This window comes from Scyliorhinus torazame, chromosome 6 (genome assembly GCF_047496885.1).
Source record: "Scyliorhinus torazame isolate Kashiwa2021f chromosome 6, sScyTor2.1, whole genome shotgun sequence".
NCBI classification, from domain to species: Eukaryota; Metazoa; Chordata; class Chondrichthyes; order Carcharhiniformes; family Scyliorhinidae; genus Scyliorhinus; species Scyliorhinus torazame.
In genome coordinates this window covers 228599290-228616239 of record NC_092712.1, presented here as the reverse complement: position 1 = coordinate 228616239, position 16950 = coordinate 228599290, and the positions used below count along the sequence as shown (strand labels likewise).

Here is a 16950-nt window from a genome sequence, read left to right as displayed (position 1 = left end):
TCTTTCCTTCTCACGCCCTCTCCCCTGTTGTGTTGGGTGCTCTGCTACACAGACGAACCAACACGGTTGCGGATGGTACAACTCAGTTTTATTACTAACAATATTTACAATGGTAAACTGGTTACTGTGGTTCGATCATAACCCATGAATCTGTGGACCTATCCCTAACACTGTATTGGAGTGGCACTCAGCACATGGTAGATGTCTGAGTGGCTTGTTGTGAGCTCTGTGCCCTGAGCTGTCTCCTGCTGGAATGGACGGGAAGTGTCGTTTCCCCGTTTTATAGTGTGTATGCTCTTGCCTGCGATTGGCTGTGGTGTTGTGTGTGTATTGATTGGTCCGCTGATCTGCTCATCAGTATGTATGTATGTTTGCACCATGATGTTTACCTGAATATCATGACATACCCCCCTTTTTTACAAGAACATGTGCCTATGTGGTTATAAATAGAGATGTGTACTGAGTGCAGCTGGATGTGTGTGTGTGTGTGTGTGCAATATCTACAGCATGTACATGAGGCTAAACTATATACAAGGGGCGATGTCAGGTGCGACATAGCAACGAGGCTGTACCATAAACAAAAGACGTGGAAATGTTGAACGTCAAAACGAACTCCTGTAACGACAAGGAAAAATAGAAACATATTAACACAGTGGTATGATACAATGTTCAAACAGGCTCATAAGTCCAGTCTAGTAGGTGGGCGACGAATTCGGGTTGACCTCAAGGGTGGGTCAGGATTCACCGGCTGAGTATTGGGCCTGGCCATGGGCGACGACGGAATGGGCATGGTGGCAGGAAGCTCCACGAAGTCGACGTCAGGAACAACAGGAGGGCGTGGTACCGGTGTAAGTTCCCGTAGCGAGCGTGGAAGCAGGCGAAGAGCCCGGCGATTGCGCCTGCGAATGGAGCCATCAGGCATTTGAATCAGGAGCGAGCGGGGAGCCACGCGTCGGAGAACTTCGGCAGGTGCTGACCAGCCACCTTCTGGTAGGTGGATGTGGACGTCGTCTCCAGGCGCCAGGGCGGGAAGATCAGTTGCCCGTGTGTCATATGCCATCTTCTGGCGAACGCGCTGCTGTTGCATCCTGTGCAGTACCGGAGCATGGTTGGTTATGGGGACCAGAATGGATGGCACAGTGGTCCTGAGGGTGCGACCCATCAACAGCTGGGCTGGTGAGAGGCCTGTTGCTAGTGGGGCCGAGCGATAGGCTAGCAGGGCTAGGCAGGAATCCGATCCAGCATCAGCTGCCTTGCAGAGGAGCCGCTTGACGATGTGAACACCCTTCACCGCCTTTCCATTGGACTGGGGATGCAGAGGGCTGGACGTCACGTGTGTGAAGCCATACGAGGCTGCAAAGGATGACCATTCCTGGCTGGCAAAACAGGGCCCATTGTCCGACATGACAGTAATCGGAATGCCGTGGCAAGCGAAGGTGTCTTTGCAGGCCCTTATGGCAGCAGACGATGTCAAATCGTGCAGGCGTATGACCTCTGGATAGTTTGAAAAGTAATCAATGACGATTACATAGTCCCTGCCGAGCACGTGAAAAAGGTCACCTTCGCCCAGGGGGACGTGACCAGCTCATGGGGCTGAAGCGTCTCAGGAGGTTGCGCCGGCTGAAACCATTGGCAGGTGGGACAGTTGAGCACCATGTTGGCAATATCGTCACTGATGCCCGGCCAGTATACTGCCTCACGGGCCCTCCGTCTGCACTTCTCAACCACCAAGTGACCTTCGTGTAGTTGGTCGAGGACCAGCTTGTGCATGCTGTGCGGAATCACAATCCAATCCAGCTTCAGAAGGACACCATCAATGACGGCCAGGTCGTCTCGGACATTGTAGAACTGCGGGCACTACCCTTTGAGCCACCCTCCCATCACGTGGCGCATCACACGTTGTAGAAGGGGGTTGGCCGCAGTCTCTCGGTGAATACGAGCCAGACTGGAGTCATCGGCTGGCAGATTTGCCGATGTGAAGGCCACCTGCGCTTCGGCCTGACAGACGAACCCCTCCGAGTCGGGCTGTGTGCTCACTGCTCTCGATAGGGCATCCGCAATGATACGGTCCTTTCCCGGGGTGTAGACCAGTTGGAAGTCGTACCTCCTGAGTTTGAGTAGGATGCGCTGGAGGCGAGGGGTCATCTCGTTCAGGTCCTTATGTATGATGCTGACCAGGGGGCGATGGTCAGTCTCAACGGTAAACTGGGGGAGACCATACACGTAGTCATGGAACCTGTCTATTCCGGTTAGCAAACCCAGGCACTCCTTTTCGATCTGCGCGTAGCGCTGTTCTGTGGGGGTCATGCCCCCGAGGAATAGGCGACCGGGGCCCATGACGCAGTGTCATCCCGCTGTAGGAGTACTGCCCCAATGCCGGACTGGCTGGCATCAGTCGAAATTTTAGTTTCACAAGATGTGTCGAAAAACGCCAATACCGGGGCTGTGGTGAGCTTAATTTTGAGCTCCTCCCATTCCTTCTGGTGTGCAGGCAGCCACTGGAACTCCGTGGACTTCTTGACTAGGTGGCGAAGAGCCGTCTTGTGGGAGGCAAGTTTGGGAATGAACTTCCCCAGGAAGTTGACCATGCCTAGGAAGCGTTGCACTGCTTTCTTGTCTGCCAGCTGCGGCATGGCTGTGATGGCGCTCACCTTGTCTGCATCCCGACCGACCTCTGACCGGGATATGTGGTCCCCCAGAAACTTCAGCTCGGTTTGGCCGAAAGAACACTTGGCTCGGTTGAGGCGCACGCCGTTTTCCCGTATCTGCGCAAAGACGCGCTGGAGACGATTGATGTGCTCCTGTGGTGTGGTGGACCAGATGATAACGTCGTCAACGTTGACGCGCACCACTTCGATGCCCTCCATCATCTGTTCCATGATCCTGTGAAAGACCTCGGATGCTGAGATGATGCCAAACGGCATTCTGTTATAGCAGAACCTGCCGAAAGGAGTGTTGAAGGTGCACAGCTTCCTGCTGGACTGGTCCAGTTGGATCTGCCAAAAACCCTTCGAGGCATCCAGCTTTGTAAAGATTTTAGCCCGGGCCATTTCGCTCATGATCTCTTCCCTTTTGGGTATGGGGTAGTGTTCCCTCATTATGTTATTGTTGAGGTCTTTCGGATCAATGCAGATCCGAAGCTCGCCAGAGGGCCTCTTAACACAAAGCATGGAGCTGACCCATGGCGTGGGCTCCGTGACCCGGGATAGCACCCCTTTGTCCTGGAGATCCTGCAGCTGCTGCTTGAGGCGGTCTTTGAGTGGCGCTGGGACCCTGCAAGGTGCGTGAATGACCGGGGTGGTGTCCAGTTTGAGTCGTATTTTGTAGGTATAGGGCAGTGTGCCCATGCCCTCGAATGCCTGCTGGTTGTGGGCGAGGAGCGATTGAAGCTGTGCCCTAAATTCTGCATCCGGGAAGTCTAATGTGCCTTCTGGAGACAGAGCGTGGACCCGCTGCACGAGGTGGAGAACCTTGCATGCCTGTGCGCCTAGCAGGGAGTCCTTTGATGATCCGACTATTTTGAATGACAGTGTGGCCGTGTATGTGTTGTGTGTCACCTGGAGCTGGCAGGATCCCATGGCCGGGATAACGTTTCCATTGTAGTCGACCATCTTGCAACGGGATGGTCGAATTGGTGGTCTGACCTTCAAGACGTAGAATGCTGACCATGCTATAAGGTTGGCGGAGGCACCAGTGTCCAGATGGAATGTTATCGGTGATCGGTTGTCCGTTAGGGTGGCACACCATTCATCACCCGGATTGACACTGTTCACTGGCATCGGCTGGTGGGTCCTGCCTGGAGACATCCAGTTCCTATCAATGACCACAACACGGAAGGCGTCCCGGTCGTCTGTATCACTGGTCTGGATATCGTCTGGGCACTACTCGTAGTATGGAGGCTGAATGGTCCGCACTTCCCTGCAAGGTTGTTGGAATTGGGGAGCATTGGCAGGTTGAGCTGCTCGACAGCAGGCAGCGTAGTGGCCCATCTTGCCACAGCGGAGGCATTGTCGGTTTTTTCACGGACATTGCCACTTTAAATGTGCACCTCCGCAGTTGCCGCACGTCGTGACGTCATGGCGTTCGTTGCGCCACCGCACATGCGCAGTTCGGTCTTGCGTCAAGCGCGGCTGCGCATCACGTCCCTCTGCGTCAACGTCTTTTTTGGCACGCACAAACGTGGGAGGCTGCGGAAAGTGCACGAAATGGTCGCCCTCGTCCGGGCCGCGGGCAGGGAGGAACTCGATTGCCTGGACCCGTTCGGCCTCGTAGGGCGCCTGCCTTGCCGATCCGGCCACGTATGACCCCTGCTGCGCCGATTCGGCCGCTTGAAATTGGGAGTAGCGGCTGGTCGCGTTTTCATGAAGGACACAGGCTTCGATTGCGGAGGCTAGGGTGAGGCCTTTAATTTTGAGGAGCTGCTGGCGTAGGGTGCCAGACGTGACCCCAAAAACAATCTGGTCCCGAATCATTGAATCGGAGGTGGTGTCGTAACCGCAGGACTGCGCGAGGATACGGAGGTATGTAAGGAAAGATTGCAAGGGCTCATCCTTACCCTGCAGGCGCTGCTGGAAGAGATACCTCTCGAAACTCTCATTTACCTCGACGTTGAAGTGTTGGTCGAGTTTGAGAAGGACCGTCTTGTACTTGGTCTTGTCCTCACCTTCCGCGACCACCAGGGAGTTGTAGACATGGATGGCGTGTTGCCCTGCAGTGGAGAGGAGGAGGGCGATTTTCCTGGTGTCCGAAGTGCTCTCCCTTTCGGTGGCTTCCAGGAAGAACTAGAAGCACTGTTTGAATAGCTTCCAATTGATGCCGGGGTTTCCAGCGATTTGTAGTGGCTGCGGCGTGCTGACGGTGTTCATGGCGCAGGATGGCAGATTCCTGAGGATTCGTAGGTAGGTCTCACAGTTACTGGGTTCCAATCCTGGTACTATATTGTGTTGGGTGCTCTGCTACACCGATGAACCAACAAGGTTGCGGATGGTACAACTCAGTTTTATTACTAACAATATTTGCAATGGTAAACTGGTTACTGTGGTTCGATCATGACCCATGAATCTGTGGACCTATCCCTAACACTATCTTGGAGTGGCACTCAGCACATGGTGGATGTCTGAGTGGCTTGTTGTGAGCTCTGTACCCTGAGCTGTCTCCTGCTGGAATGGACGGGAAGTGTCGTGTTCCCCGTTTTATAGTGTGTATGCTCTTGGCTGTGGTGTTGTGTGTGTATTTATTGGTCCGTTGATCTGTCCATCAGTATGTATGTATGTTTGCACCATGATGTTTACCTGAATATCATGACATTCCCAACATACACAACAGCCAGCTCCCACTTTCAAGCTCTGCAGAGATAAATATTCAGTACATATGCTTGTAGCACTGTATGCAAATTGGCACTTAGGCAGGACATTTGGGAGATTTTTGCCTGCAAGATTTACTTCCCAAACCAAAATTCAGGATTTTGGACATCCCATGTGAATTCAGGATTTTTTGTTGGTATTTGGAACAATGAATCTGTTACATTATCTTATAGAGGTAAGCAAAATCACAAATGAAATGGAATAGATAAATCTGGAATATTAGTTTAAATTAAATTGTGGAATTTGGATAAGGGAACATAGGTTCAGACTAATAAAAGCTAACGTTAAGACTTGTATCGGCATGCTCTTTCTATAAGGGCAGGTCGAGACCTAGAAATGACTGGGTGTTGAAGCCCTATATATGCTGTGGGATGCCCATCCCATTTTCAAGATGCAGTATTCATCTATGTTTTAAAAAGGCAGATATGCCCATTCCCTCATTACTTATAGATCCATCTGCAATCTATTTATCTTGATTATGGTTCCTACTCCTGACAATTTCTTTGTATTGCCCATGAGCTTGCAGGCAGTATCCCCAATGCCGAGCATTGATAAAGATGGTGAAGACCAGTGATCCTAACACCTACACCTGAGGTTTCCATGAGTAAACAGTTCCAACATATAAGTGTATTAATGTTAATGATTACCTTCTGTCTCTGAAAATACAACTAGTTTCTTCATCAACCCAAAATCTGACCATCCGTTACTTGGGACTCGAGCTTATTTAGTTGGCAATTTGGGATTTAATTGTCAAAAGATTTTATTTTTAGAATTAAGATACATGACATCAACAGAACCTCGTGCATCCACAGCATGTTGGTAAGGCAGGACCTTCTTCACCAGAAGCCATGTTGAAAGTTCCTAATAATCACTCTGTCAAGGATGTTATGTAACCTTTCCTTCCAATAACGTCCTATAACCAAAGTCAAACTAATTTCCAGGTTTTGACGCTTATCATTGTGAGCAATTAGTCACACCTTCTATCAACACCACAAGTGGCCTTTAAAGAGCTGCTGCCTCTTAATTATTGCTGATTCATCAGACTTCACAGCCAAGTGTGATACTGTCAATGTGCATAGGCAAGAGCTTTCTCTGTGCCAGTAGCTTAATTATAAAGGGAAGAGTGTCTTATCTTTGAAAACGTAGTATGGACCAGCTACCAGGGCAGTTGAGTGCTTGCCATCGGCTGGCTAAACCTCACTGTTGCTGTCACCAGGAAATCAGGGCCATTGTGCACATTGGGCCCTCAGTGCACCAGTACATTTTAGGGTTACAAGTGACAAAGATCATTTCCCCATCAATGAGTTTCTCTAACATCGTTTAAAGTGGACTTGAACAGTCCAGTCCATATCAAACCTTCATTCCTGTCTCCATTTAGAAACGTTGTCAGTCTCGATCAGAAAGCGATTAGTTATTCTTAGTGTACTGTACTCAATGCTAAGTAAACATTGTTTATGGCTGTGGTTTGATTTTTGGGGGATTTATTTTGTTGACTTGAATATCAATGTACTCAAACTCTTTGAATCATTGGATGTCTTGGTTAGTATTACAACAGTGACATGATCAATTAGGAGAACATTAATAGCATATTGATAATGATTTTTTTGGGTATTATGACCATGTTACCACAGTCTCTTCTGATGTTCTATGTACAATAGTTGTACCTTTGTCAGATATATATAGACTTTTGTGTACTCGTGCATGAGAACAGAGCAGATATCAGGAGTCAGAGTAACTGCAATGATTGCACTGTAGTCACGCAAAAGAGACATCGTTATAGGAGGTGACATCATCCACATGATTTGCCTTATTAGTGATGTACATTGGCATTAAAACATTGCATAAGCTGTCCAGTAAATGCCATTCACTGCAACTGATATCTTTGACCGTTCTTATATGTAGACTGTGATCTTTGGCCATGAGCCAAATCTTATATATTAAGTCAGCAAAAAAGAGCACTTGCTTCCCTTAGCTATGAATCGTAAATTTAGTTCAGTAATAAAGGCAATGTTTACTACTATGGCTGAGGATGAAACATTGGAAGTGTTTTACTGACCAGGTTATGACATTTTGTCCAGTTAATAAGCACTATTTCTAATTGTGAGAGAATGGATCAACTTAACTATGGAGGTAATGTGCACAAGTGCTGACAGATGTTTTTTTGGCTGTCTCACTGGTGGTTTAAGTTACAGTCTGTGAGTTCTTTACTTCCATTCTCTGTTGAGCTGTGAGCCAGCCAGCTGTCATCGGCTTGCTTGCTGCACAAGCACGAGATGGGTAGTTGGGCATTTAATGACAAATGCAACCTACCAATGACCATTGGAGGCCCAAAGCAAGTTCAATGATCTGCATTACAAACTTTTGTCAAAACATAGTTGTGAAGTGTAAATTGAAGTGATTATCAGGTCCATTGTAACACTTTGACAAAATCGTAATTCCACAACACCTGTTCAGTTTACACAAATAAGAACTCTTTGTTCTGCAAGTATTTTTTTTAAACCCACGGGGAGATTGTAAAGTATCTTTCTGTAACCTCTTCAGCCTTAAAATACCATAGGCATTCAATTTTGATTAATAAATCTAATACTTAGCAGACTTTGACATGGTTATAATACATCCCCATCACAGATAAGGTTGAGCTTTTCCTCTAAATGGTGGTAGTGAAGTGTCATTCATACTTGAGGATGACTGTGCGAGCATTGTATGTTCATGTTAGATGGTTGAATTGATGTCTGTGCAGATCGCTCCGTGACGTATAAGCACATTGCCACGGTTCACTTATTGATATTTCCGATGATCATTCCATCTCCCATTTCATGCCTTCACACATGCATGTACAAGTAATTAGAAAGGCAAATGGAATGTTGACCTTTATTGCAAGGAGTTGAAAAGTTGGGAAACTTTGCTGCAACTGTGCAGCTATGTATTCCCTCTTGAATATTTCTGTTGAACTTCCGTCCTCCACACCTCCTGGTGAGCCTTGCCACTGTTCTTGCATATTGGGCAAACATGCATGTGCCATCCACAGTCCCCTATACAATGATTTTTCATCCTTGAAGCATGCGCTGAAAAGTATGACCATCAGTTGTTTGTTATAAATTAAAAAACAGTTAACTTCAAAATATTTTAAAATGTACGATTTATCTGCACACCATTTGTTAAAACACCGGCCGGGATCTCGTTCCCCCCCCCCCCAAATGGTTGGCCGGTGGTGCAGGTGTCTAGCCATTGGCTGCCAATCCGGTTCCATCTGAGTCAATTGCCATTTGCGTTGCCTGCCAGCCGCACCGCTAGGGGGCCACTGCGGGGATGCCATTTCAGCAGGACTGGAAGATCCTGCCAGGAAGATAATCCCGGCTACTGTTTAACTATTATCTTTAAATAGAAAGCATTTTTTGTGAAACTCCGGTACCATCCCATTTTGAATCATGCTTAAATAGCTACCATTAGCAATGTTTTTGTTAATTTTGTGGCTGAAAATGTATTGGTTTGGAAATTTCCAAGTAGAAAATCTACCATGGACGGCATGGTAGCACATTGGGTAGCACTGGTACTTCACAGCTCCAGAGTCCCAGGTCCCAGGTCACTGTCTGAGCGGAGTCTGCATGTTCTCCCCGTGTCTGCGCGGGTTTTCTCCGGGTGATCTGATTTCCTCCCACACTCCAAAGATGTGCAGGTCATGTTAAATTGCCCTTAGTGTCCAAAAAAGTTAGGTGGAGTTACTGGATTACGGGGATAGGGTGGAGGTGTGGGCTTATGTAGGGTGCTCTTTCCAAGGGCCAGTGCAGACTCGATGGGCTGAATGGCCTCCTGCACTGTCAATTCTATGATTCTATGAATGGCTGTTTGAGTGATTAACCCACATGAAGCAAATGCCTTCAGGGAGGGAGTAAAGAATACTTCCAGAAATATTTATTAGACTTACCATTAGAATGCATCTAATTATTTGAAGTGCCATTGTCTGGTCTCCGATATTGTCACGAAGTGAAGCAATAACTGGAACAGGACCCTGACCAGAAAATGTCTGGAGAATTTCCACTTTTTCATGGTTGATCCTTGTCTGGAGCACTTAGCAAGAAATGTTACATATTCAGTTTGTGATTTTTCCATCTATTAGGTACCTGGTGTCGGGTGATTCGGTGGGGGGTTGGTTCTGGATATGTTTCCAGTATAAACTCTAGGTGTTTAGCAAATGTGTCAGGGTAGCAAAGAGTTTCAATGCTCAAGATCTTTCAGCAAATACGTGAAAAGTATATATGACATCATCAATCCAAAGTTTAGTTTTTACAGACCCTACTTCCAGTTGATGACTATATTAAGATAAATGTATGCTTAACAACCCAAATTATTATTGAACTGCAAGGTACACTTTTAATGTAATTGTTCTAATGTTTGCTAAATCTTGCATCATAATCACATTGTGGTAACACCATAGAGTGTTGAAGAACCCATCGGGGCCATTTAACTAAATAGACGAAAGATCAAGGTCCTTGATTTTCTCTGACCAGGACCCTCTGCAAGCATTCAATGTATTCAGGTAAAGCTTTTGCAAAGATGACCAAATAGAGGCTTTATGAACCTCTAGAATAGCACATTGAAATTAAATGCACATTAAAACATCTGAATGACAAGGCACAAATTAATGCAGGTTTTTATAAGCCATGTCAATGTAAATGATCCTATCCAATCCTCATTTGGATCACGTGGAACTACCATGGGGTGACTGACTCATGACCCAGACAATGATGTGGTTAGAGGCCAAAGCTCATGTCTGTGTTTATTACTGTGGTGATGTGCATCACTGTAAATACATGTAAGCTAGACAGACACTAGAGGGAGCACCAAAAACATCACACACAGACACTCAACCAATAGATAAGTTAGATGGGAGGCGACCAATGGACATTCACGATACACAAGGAGGTGACACGACCACAGGGGGGCATTACACCAACCCATACATAAAGGACACCACACACATGATCAGCCCCCTTCGGCCAGTGGAGACAGTCAGCGAGGAGAGGCACAGGGTTGATTCATTATCATACCCACCACGTGGAAGACAGCAGCTGGTTAGTCAGTTTAGGTAGCTACAATAGGATTAGCAGTAGTGTCGAACTTAAGTTATAAAAGTGTACATAGTGTAAATAAATGAGTTGAAGTTATTTACACGCCTCAACCTTCCTTGACAAATGCAACACAAGGAAGCCGCTTATGTTACAAAGGAAACATAACAAAACATGGTACCAGTAGTGAACTGCTTAAATCCAGATAGCCATACCTCAACGTACAGCGACAACTAGCAATACCCAGGCAAGATGTACGACCTCCTGGTTCCGCAGCCGCTCCAGTGCCACGGCGATCTCCGCGAAAACTGGCAGCGATTCCGGCAAACGTTTTAACTCTTCCTGGTGGCAGCCGAATTTAAAGACCTGGCCGATGATGTAAAAATAAAGTTTCTCCTCACCATCGCCGGTGCAAGAGCAGAAGAAATGTTTCAAAAATTCAAGTTCTCCAAGGGGCAAAACAGGTACGACTTCCAGGCAGTCCTGGACAAATTCGCCAAATACTGTGAGGAAAACACACTCCAATCGTCAAGGAAAGGTAAGAAAAGCGCCAGTACTCACCTCGAGGCCGAAATCCCGGACCAGAGAGCGATTTGTTGGGTCGAGGTCGGCAGCCTTCTTGCTAAAGGGATTACACTAGCACAGTTGCGCGAGAAGTGCGCAGAACCGGAAGGTTCGTTTGCGCATGCGTGAGACGCCGTGCATGCGCAATCAAGAAAACGGCCATTGGTAAAGGAACAACGATCTGCGCATGCGCAATCGCTTCCTACATGCTACGTCACGCGCGTCATGACGTCAGAGGCCCCAGACCGCATCAATTTAAAGGGGAAACATCCCAAATCCAACTTAAAGGGGAAACGTCCCAAATCAAAGAAAAAATCTTTTAAAGCTGTAAAATAACCTTCCTTCACCTGGAATGACAGCACAATGCCTCAAATTGAACCAGGAAATGAATTTAACCTCCGAAGAACCCTGCAACAAGCAGTTACCTACGCACAAACCGATGATTCCGACCTCGAATACTTCGATACCGATCTTTACATTTTTTCTGGACCTCGCGAGCCCAATGACAGCTCCATGGTCCTAGACGACTATGACCCGGACGAACCTTTCGTGTTGCACATTGGCGACCCCCGCATTGAATCCGACGCAGATGCGATTCATTTTTCGGATTTGAGGATCTTCAACCCAACAGATATGACGTCCCAACTCATCAGTGCAGGATGATGCTGCAGCCTGAAATTAAGAGACAGAAAGTGGTACAAGCCCACAGAGAGCGGCCTTCTGCCACACAGAGCGTGGTCCACGCCCCGCTCAGGGTTCCCGACTCTACGAAAGAAGACATGCAAGACTCCACACCGCAGTCCTTGCAGGAACAAGACGTGACTCCAGTGTCACAAGACTCCACAGCAAGCTCGTGGACAGACTCCACATTTGCAGAAACTCATGACTCCGATGCGCAGTCCTTGCAGGAACAAGACCATGAGGGTCTAGCAACCTCCTCTGACCAACTAGTGGCAGACGATGCTCACGTAAACAGCAAGAAGGCTATAACAGTCTACCACGCTCCACTGCACAGCAGGACGACCATGACGGTCTATCATGCTACAATGAAGGGCACAGCGCTGATGACTGTTCAAGCCCAAATGAAGACAACCCAAGAAGGATGCTGAGGACTTGCGAAAGAAATTGCTTGTATGTCGAACTTGCAAGGAGCAGACTGAAAATTGCCATTGCTTTAGTATGGATCGAAAAAATGGACAAGACATTGATCCTCATTTAATGGAAATAACACAACCTGAATCATATGTACAGCAGGGCCAACTGTCTCCCTTCAACAGAAAACCGCAAAGTCCCAACTACAGAGACCAGCAGTTAGTCAGGAATGACTCTTCAACCCCTGATGGGAATATTAATCGCATTGAACCTCTGCACACTCCACTGATAAATGAGCAGAACATTGAAGCAAGAATCCTGAGGACACCGACATCGAGTAGCCAGATAAAGCACTTAAAACACGCAGCAGTTTCAAGTGAACCAATTGTGCTTTCCAGTGATGGTGAAGATGCAGATAAGGTCGACCCGATTATCCATTGTACCACATTAACTCCAGAGATTAAGCATTTATGTCTGGGGAGTAGAATGTGGGCAATTGAGAGCAGTAAAAGAGAGACTGTGACTGTGCCAGTCCCAGCAAAATCAGAGCCAGAGACTATGAAGGCATGTACATTAGAAAAGGATGCATATGAAGTAACTGAGAAGAAAATTAAAACGGACTGTTCTTTGGAAACAAGTACAATGACGAAAGAAACATTGGATCTAACATTTGATGCCCTACATATGGGAGAAATTGAGGGAAATGAACAAGGTTCTGTAATGTCTGGGGGACGATTTAAAATTCCAAAGAAGAAAAGCCCAAATGAAGGATAACGGCAAGACAATGACAGTCCACCCACATTGTTTGCACCACCAGATGAAAACTCTGACAATTTACCCAACCCTAGTGAACAGCAAGCAGCTACTGAGGATCTACCCACGGTATGTGAAACGAGTGACGACAGCATCCCACTTCCCATGCAAAAGGTGCAAAGTGACAGACCTCAGCTAGTGCGTACAGAGGCACTCGACGATAACTGTGAGACCACTGGTGACTCTGGTGACACCACACTACTTCCACCCTCAATTGCTCGAACCTCTCCACTAGTCAATGCATTCCTGCATGTTCCGACTTCAAACGTGCAGCTTCAAGAAATCTCAGCTGACTCCAATGAACCTGCTAAGACTCCGGACGGGGAGCATCAACAAAAAACAGACCAGACTCCAGAAAGGGGAGCAACCAAACGCCGACTCTGATTCACGTAAGCCAGACAGGCAGTGTCGCAACCTCAGTGATGGCACGCTCAAGGTGACAGCAGATGCCACAATGACAGGAGATGGATCACGTGACAATCACACTGGGTCAGCAATAACAAGCAGCAGCTACAGTCCAAGAGGAATACACCAATTTTCACCACAGCTATGTCCACACATTTGTTCCACACCGACAGTGCGGCCAATGACAGCTCATGCTGGACAAACCCAGCATTCAAGCCTGCCGCAGCCAGCAGTCTATGCAGCATATTCTCAAACAGGCCAGCATTACGGATTGCCCACTAATGGAATCAAGACCGAAGGAGGACTACCGCCAGCGCAATCTGCACTACAGACTGGATGCCTTAGTCACTGCCCAGGATTTGCTGCACCCCAGCCTGGCCAGACAGCATATTCCTATCAGATGCAAGGTTCTAGTTTCACACCATCACCAGACATTGATGCGAGCAGCAATTCTGTCTCCAAATCGACATGCTTCAACGCTTCTCAGCAGAATCACCCTTCCAGCACAGCATGTGGCCAGAACCAGTATGCACAGTCTCATCCGACTTCAACATCTGGCACATCCATGACCTCAAATGATACTATTGATGGTACCTCTTCAATGTCCATGACCTATCAACTACAAGATGTCATCCGACAGCACCACCACAAACATAAAAAGAAAAAAAGAAAAAGACTCCAAAGCAGACAGCGCAGTGATTCGACCACTTCTTGGTTCCTGTTGATGGCGTTCATAACCAAGAGAGACATTTGACCATGATGATTGATGGTTTATGGACTCACATGAATGATTTGGACTTTTTGTTTAATCACCGTTCCCATGACTTGTATATACCTTACCTTCGCTACCTGTTCTTTGTTCAGTTTTTCTTAAAGTGTACAGAAAATATGAACATATAAAAAGGGGAGGATGTGGTGATGTGCATCACTGTAAATACATGTAAGCTAGACAGACACTAGAGGGAGCACCAAAAACATCACACACACACACACACACACTCAACCAATAGATAAGTTAGATGGGAGGCGACCAATGGACATTCACGATACACAAGGAGGTGACACGACCACAGGGGGGCATTACACTAACCCATACATAAAGGACACCATACACATGATCAGCCCCCTTCGGCCAGTGGAGACGGTCAGTGACGAGAGGCACAGGGTTGATTCATTATCACACCCACCACGTGGAAGACAGCAGCTGGTTAGTCAGTTTAGGTAGCTACAATAGGATTAGCAGTAGTGTCGAACTTAAGTTATAAAAGTGTACATAGTGTAAATAAATGAGTTGAAGTTATTTACACGTCTCGACCTTCCTTGACAAATGCAACACAAGGAAGCCGCTTATGTTACAAAGGAAACATAACAAAACAGTTACCACTGTTGATATTATTGTTTTGGATAATACAGAACAGTACTGAATCAGAACCACTATTTCAACCATTCTCCTCTTATGATAGAGGCAAGTCTAACATGCTTATCAAGTGCACCATCATTTCCCTTATTCCTTTAGCCATCAACCACTATGTCATAAAAGATTGAGCAGCTTCTTTTAAAATAATTTAATGTCTTTGCGGTATATCTTTATGAAAACACTTTTTTCAATAATAATCTTTATTAGTGTCACAAGTAGGCTTACATTAACACTGCAATGAAGTTACTGTGAAAATCCCCTAGTCGCCACCCGCCGGCGCCTGTTCGGGTGCACTGAGGGAGAATTCAGAATGTCCAATTCACCTAATAGCACATCTTTCGGGAGCTGTGGGAGGAAATCAGAGCGCCCGGAGAAAACGCACAGAGACACGGGGAGAACGTGCAACTCTGCATAGACAGTGATCCAAGCCGGGAATCGAAACCTGGGTGCCTGGCGCTGTGAAGCAACAGAGCTAACCACTGTGCTATGTGTCACAGCTTATAATTTTAGAACATGGGAGGGGCTTGTAACACTCAAATTCAGGAAAGAATGAATTAAATTTATTCAGTACAAATTGGGGATATTTACAGCCATTTGACTATGCAGTATACCATCTGGATGATTGCAAAGATTTATCACTGACTTGATTTGAGTGATTTTGTGCTAATTTAGTTAAAACAAAACAAATGCATTCAACTTCCACCAAGATAATCCATTGGCTCTGTTTGTGAGTGTGTTTCTAATAGCCAGATTGTTAGAGCCATTGGATTGGGTTAATGCAGTCACCAGTAACAAAGAACTGTTATTGATGGGACCATTAAGAACTGTTGAGCTCTGAAGCCTTTGGAGCTGATTTTAACCCCTATTTGTGGCAGGTTTTGAGCAGGTGGATGGAAGGGCAAGGCACTTTGCAGGACCGGTATAATTTAACTCCAGATCCTCTCTACATGTCCATTTTCCACCTGAGGTGGGCATGAAGAGGGTGCAAGGTGGCAGCTGGCAGAGCGAGATTAGACGGTCCATGGCCACTTGCTAATTTGGGCATAAGTGGCAGAAATGGGGTTTTGGAAGTCTCATGGGAGACAGTGGTGGGAAAAGGGAGAGCGCAACTTTAAAGAACCCAGAGAAAAACTTCTCATGGCCCCACAAAAGAAAACATTTACTTACCCTGTAGTTCTTTTTCTGTCCTCTGATCAGCTTTGGCGATTTTCCACTCCGATCTGTTCAAGTACAATCAGGGTCCAATTGATGTTACAGGACCATAACTTAACTAAATCAATTAAGCTGGGCCTTAATCCAGGGCTTCATTCACCTCCAAAATCTTGCAGGGTGAAATTCAGAACAGCATAAGAGTAAGAGTAAGTAACTTGCTGAATTTTAGCTGCACGCACACCTGGTTTCCACCAGGTAATTAGATTCCCTTTGGCGATGGAATAGTTTTTGAAACTGGGCTATCACTTTTAAATGTTAATTTAGTCGAATTTTCTTCATATCATTATAATTTAACTAATTTGCTGCTAAGACCTACTAAATTAACACCTGTACACAGTTCTAAATTTAAAACGATCCATATGAGCTGATCTGGCTGTCCAACTATTCTGAAAGGAGAATCTTCTATTCCATTATTATGAGATCCATTTGCAATCTCTCTGCAATCTTCCAGGCCTTTGGATCATAAAGGACAGCATGAACGCTTAATTTATTTTTGATAGACAAGAAGGACGATAAGGTTGATTAAAGATTAAAGCTTCAGTATATCTTGAATGCAAATTAATGCACCCAAAAAAGCAAGCTGACTCTGGAGTATGGATCCAAAGTGAGCCATGCAGATTTAATGTTACTTAATTTATTCAGTCGAATGCACTTTATTCTGTTCAAAAGCAGTATTAGTGTGGGATCAGGTAATCTTCAGAGTAAGCACGACCTTGCATTCCAGGTTTCTGATAACTGTCAGTTTTAATCCTCCACTTTAATATGTGCTTGTGAACTGTTGTGATGTTTCTACAGCTGGGCTGTTGGCGACTGGGGAGAATGCAGCCAAACATGTGGAAGAGGTGAACAGAATAGACAAGTCCGCTGCACCCGAAGACTTGCTTATAATAAGCTCGAGGATGTGCATCACGCGTTGTGCCCATTTCCAATGCCAATACGAAAGCAAGCATGCAATACTCGCCACTGTCCACCTGCATGGAGTGTCGGAGCTTGGTCTGAGGTACATATCAAAATTACT

At 46.3% G+C, this 16950-nt stretch overlaps 1 protein-coding gene across 1 annotated transcript in view; it reads left to right on the top strand.

Annotated features, from left to right (window-relative positions):
- The window catches only part of adamts16 (ADAM metallopeptidase with thrombospondin type 1 motif, 16), a 359351-nt gene that overhangs the window by 309400 nt on the left and 33001 nt on the right, over window positions 1-16950 (top strand). Inside the window, exon 19 of the mRNA XM_072509492.1 lies at window positions 16728-16932. Within this exon, the coding sequence (XP_072365593.1) occupies window positions 16728-16932 (205 nt within the window). The remainder of the gene's footprint in view (window positions 1-16727; window positions 16933-16950) is intronic.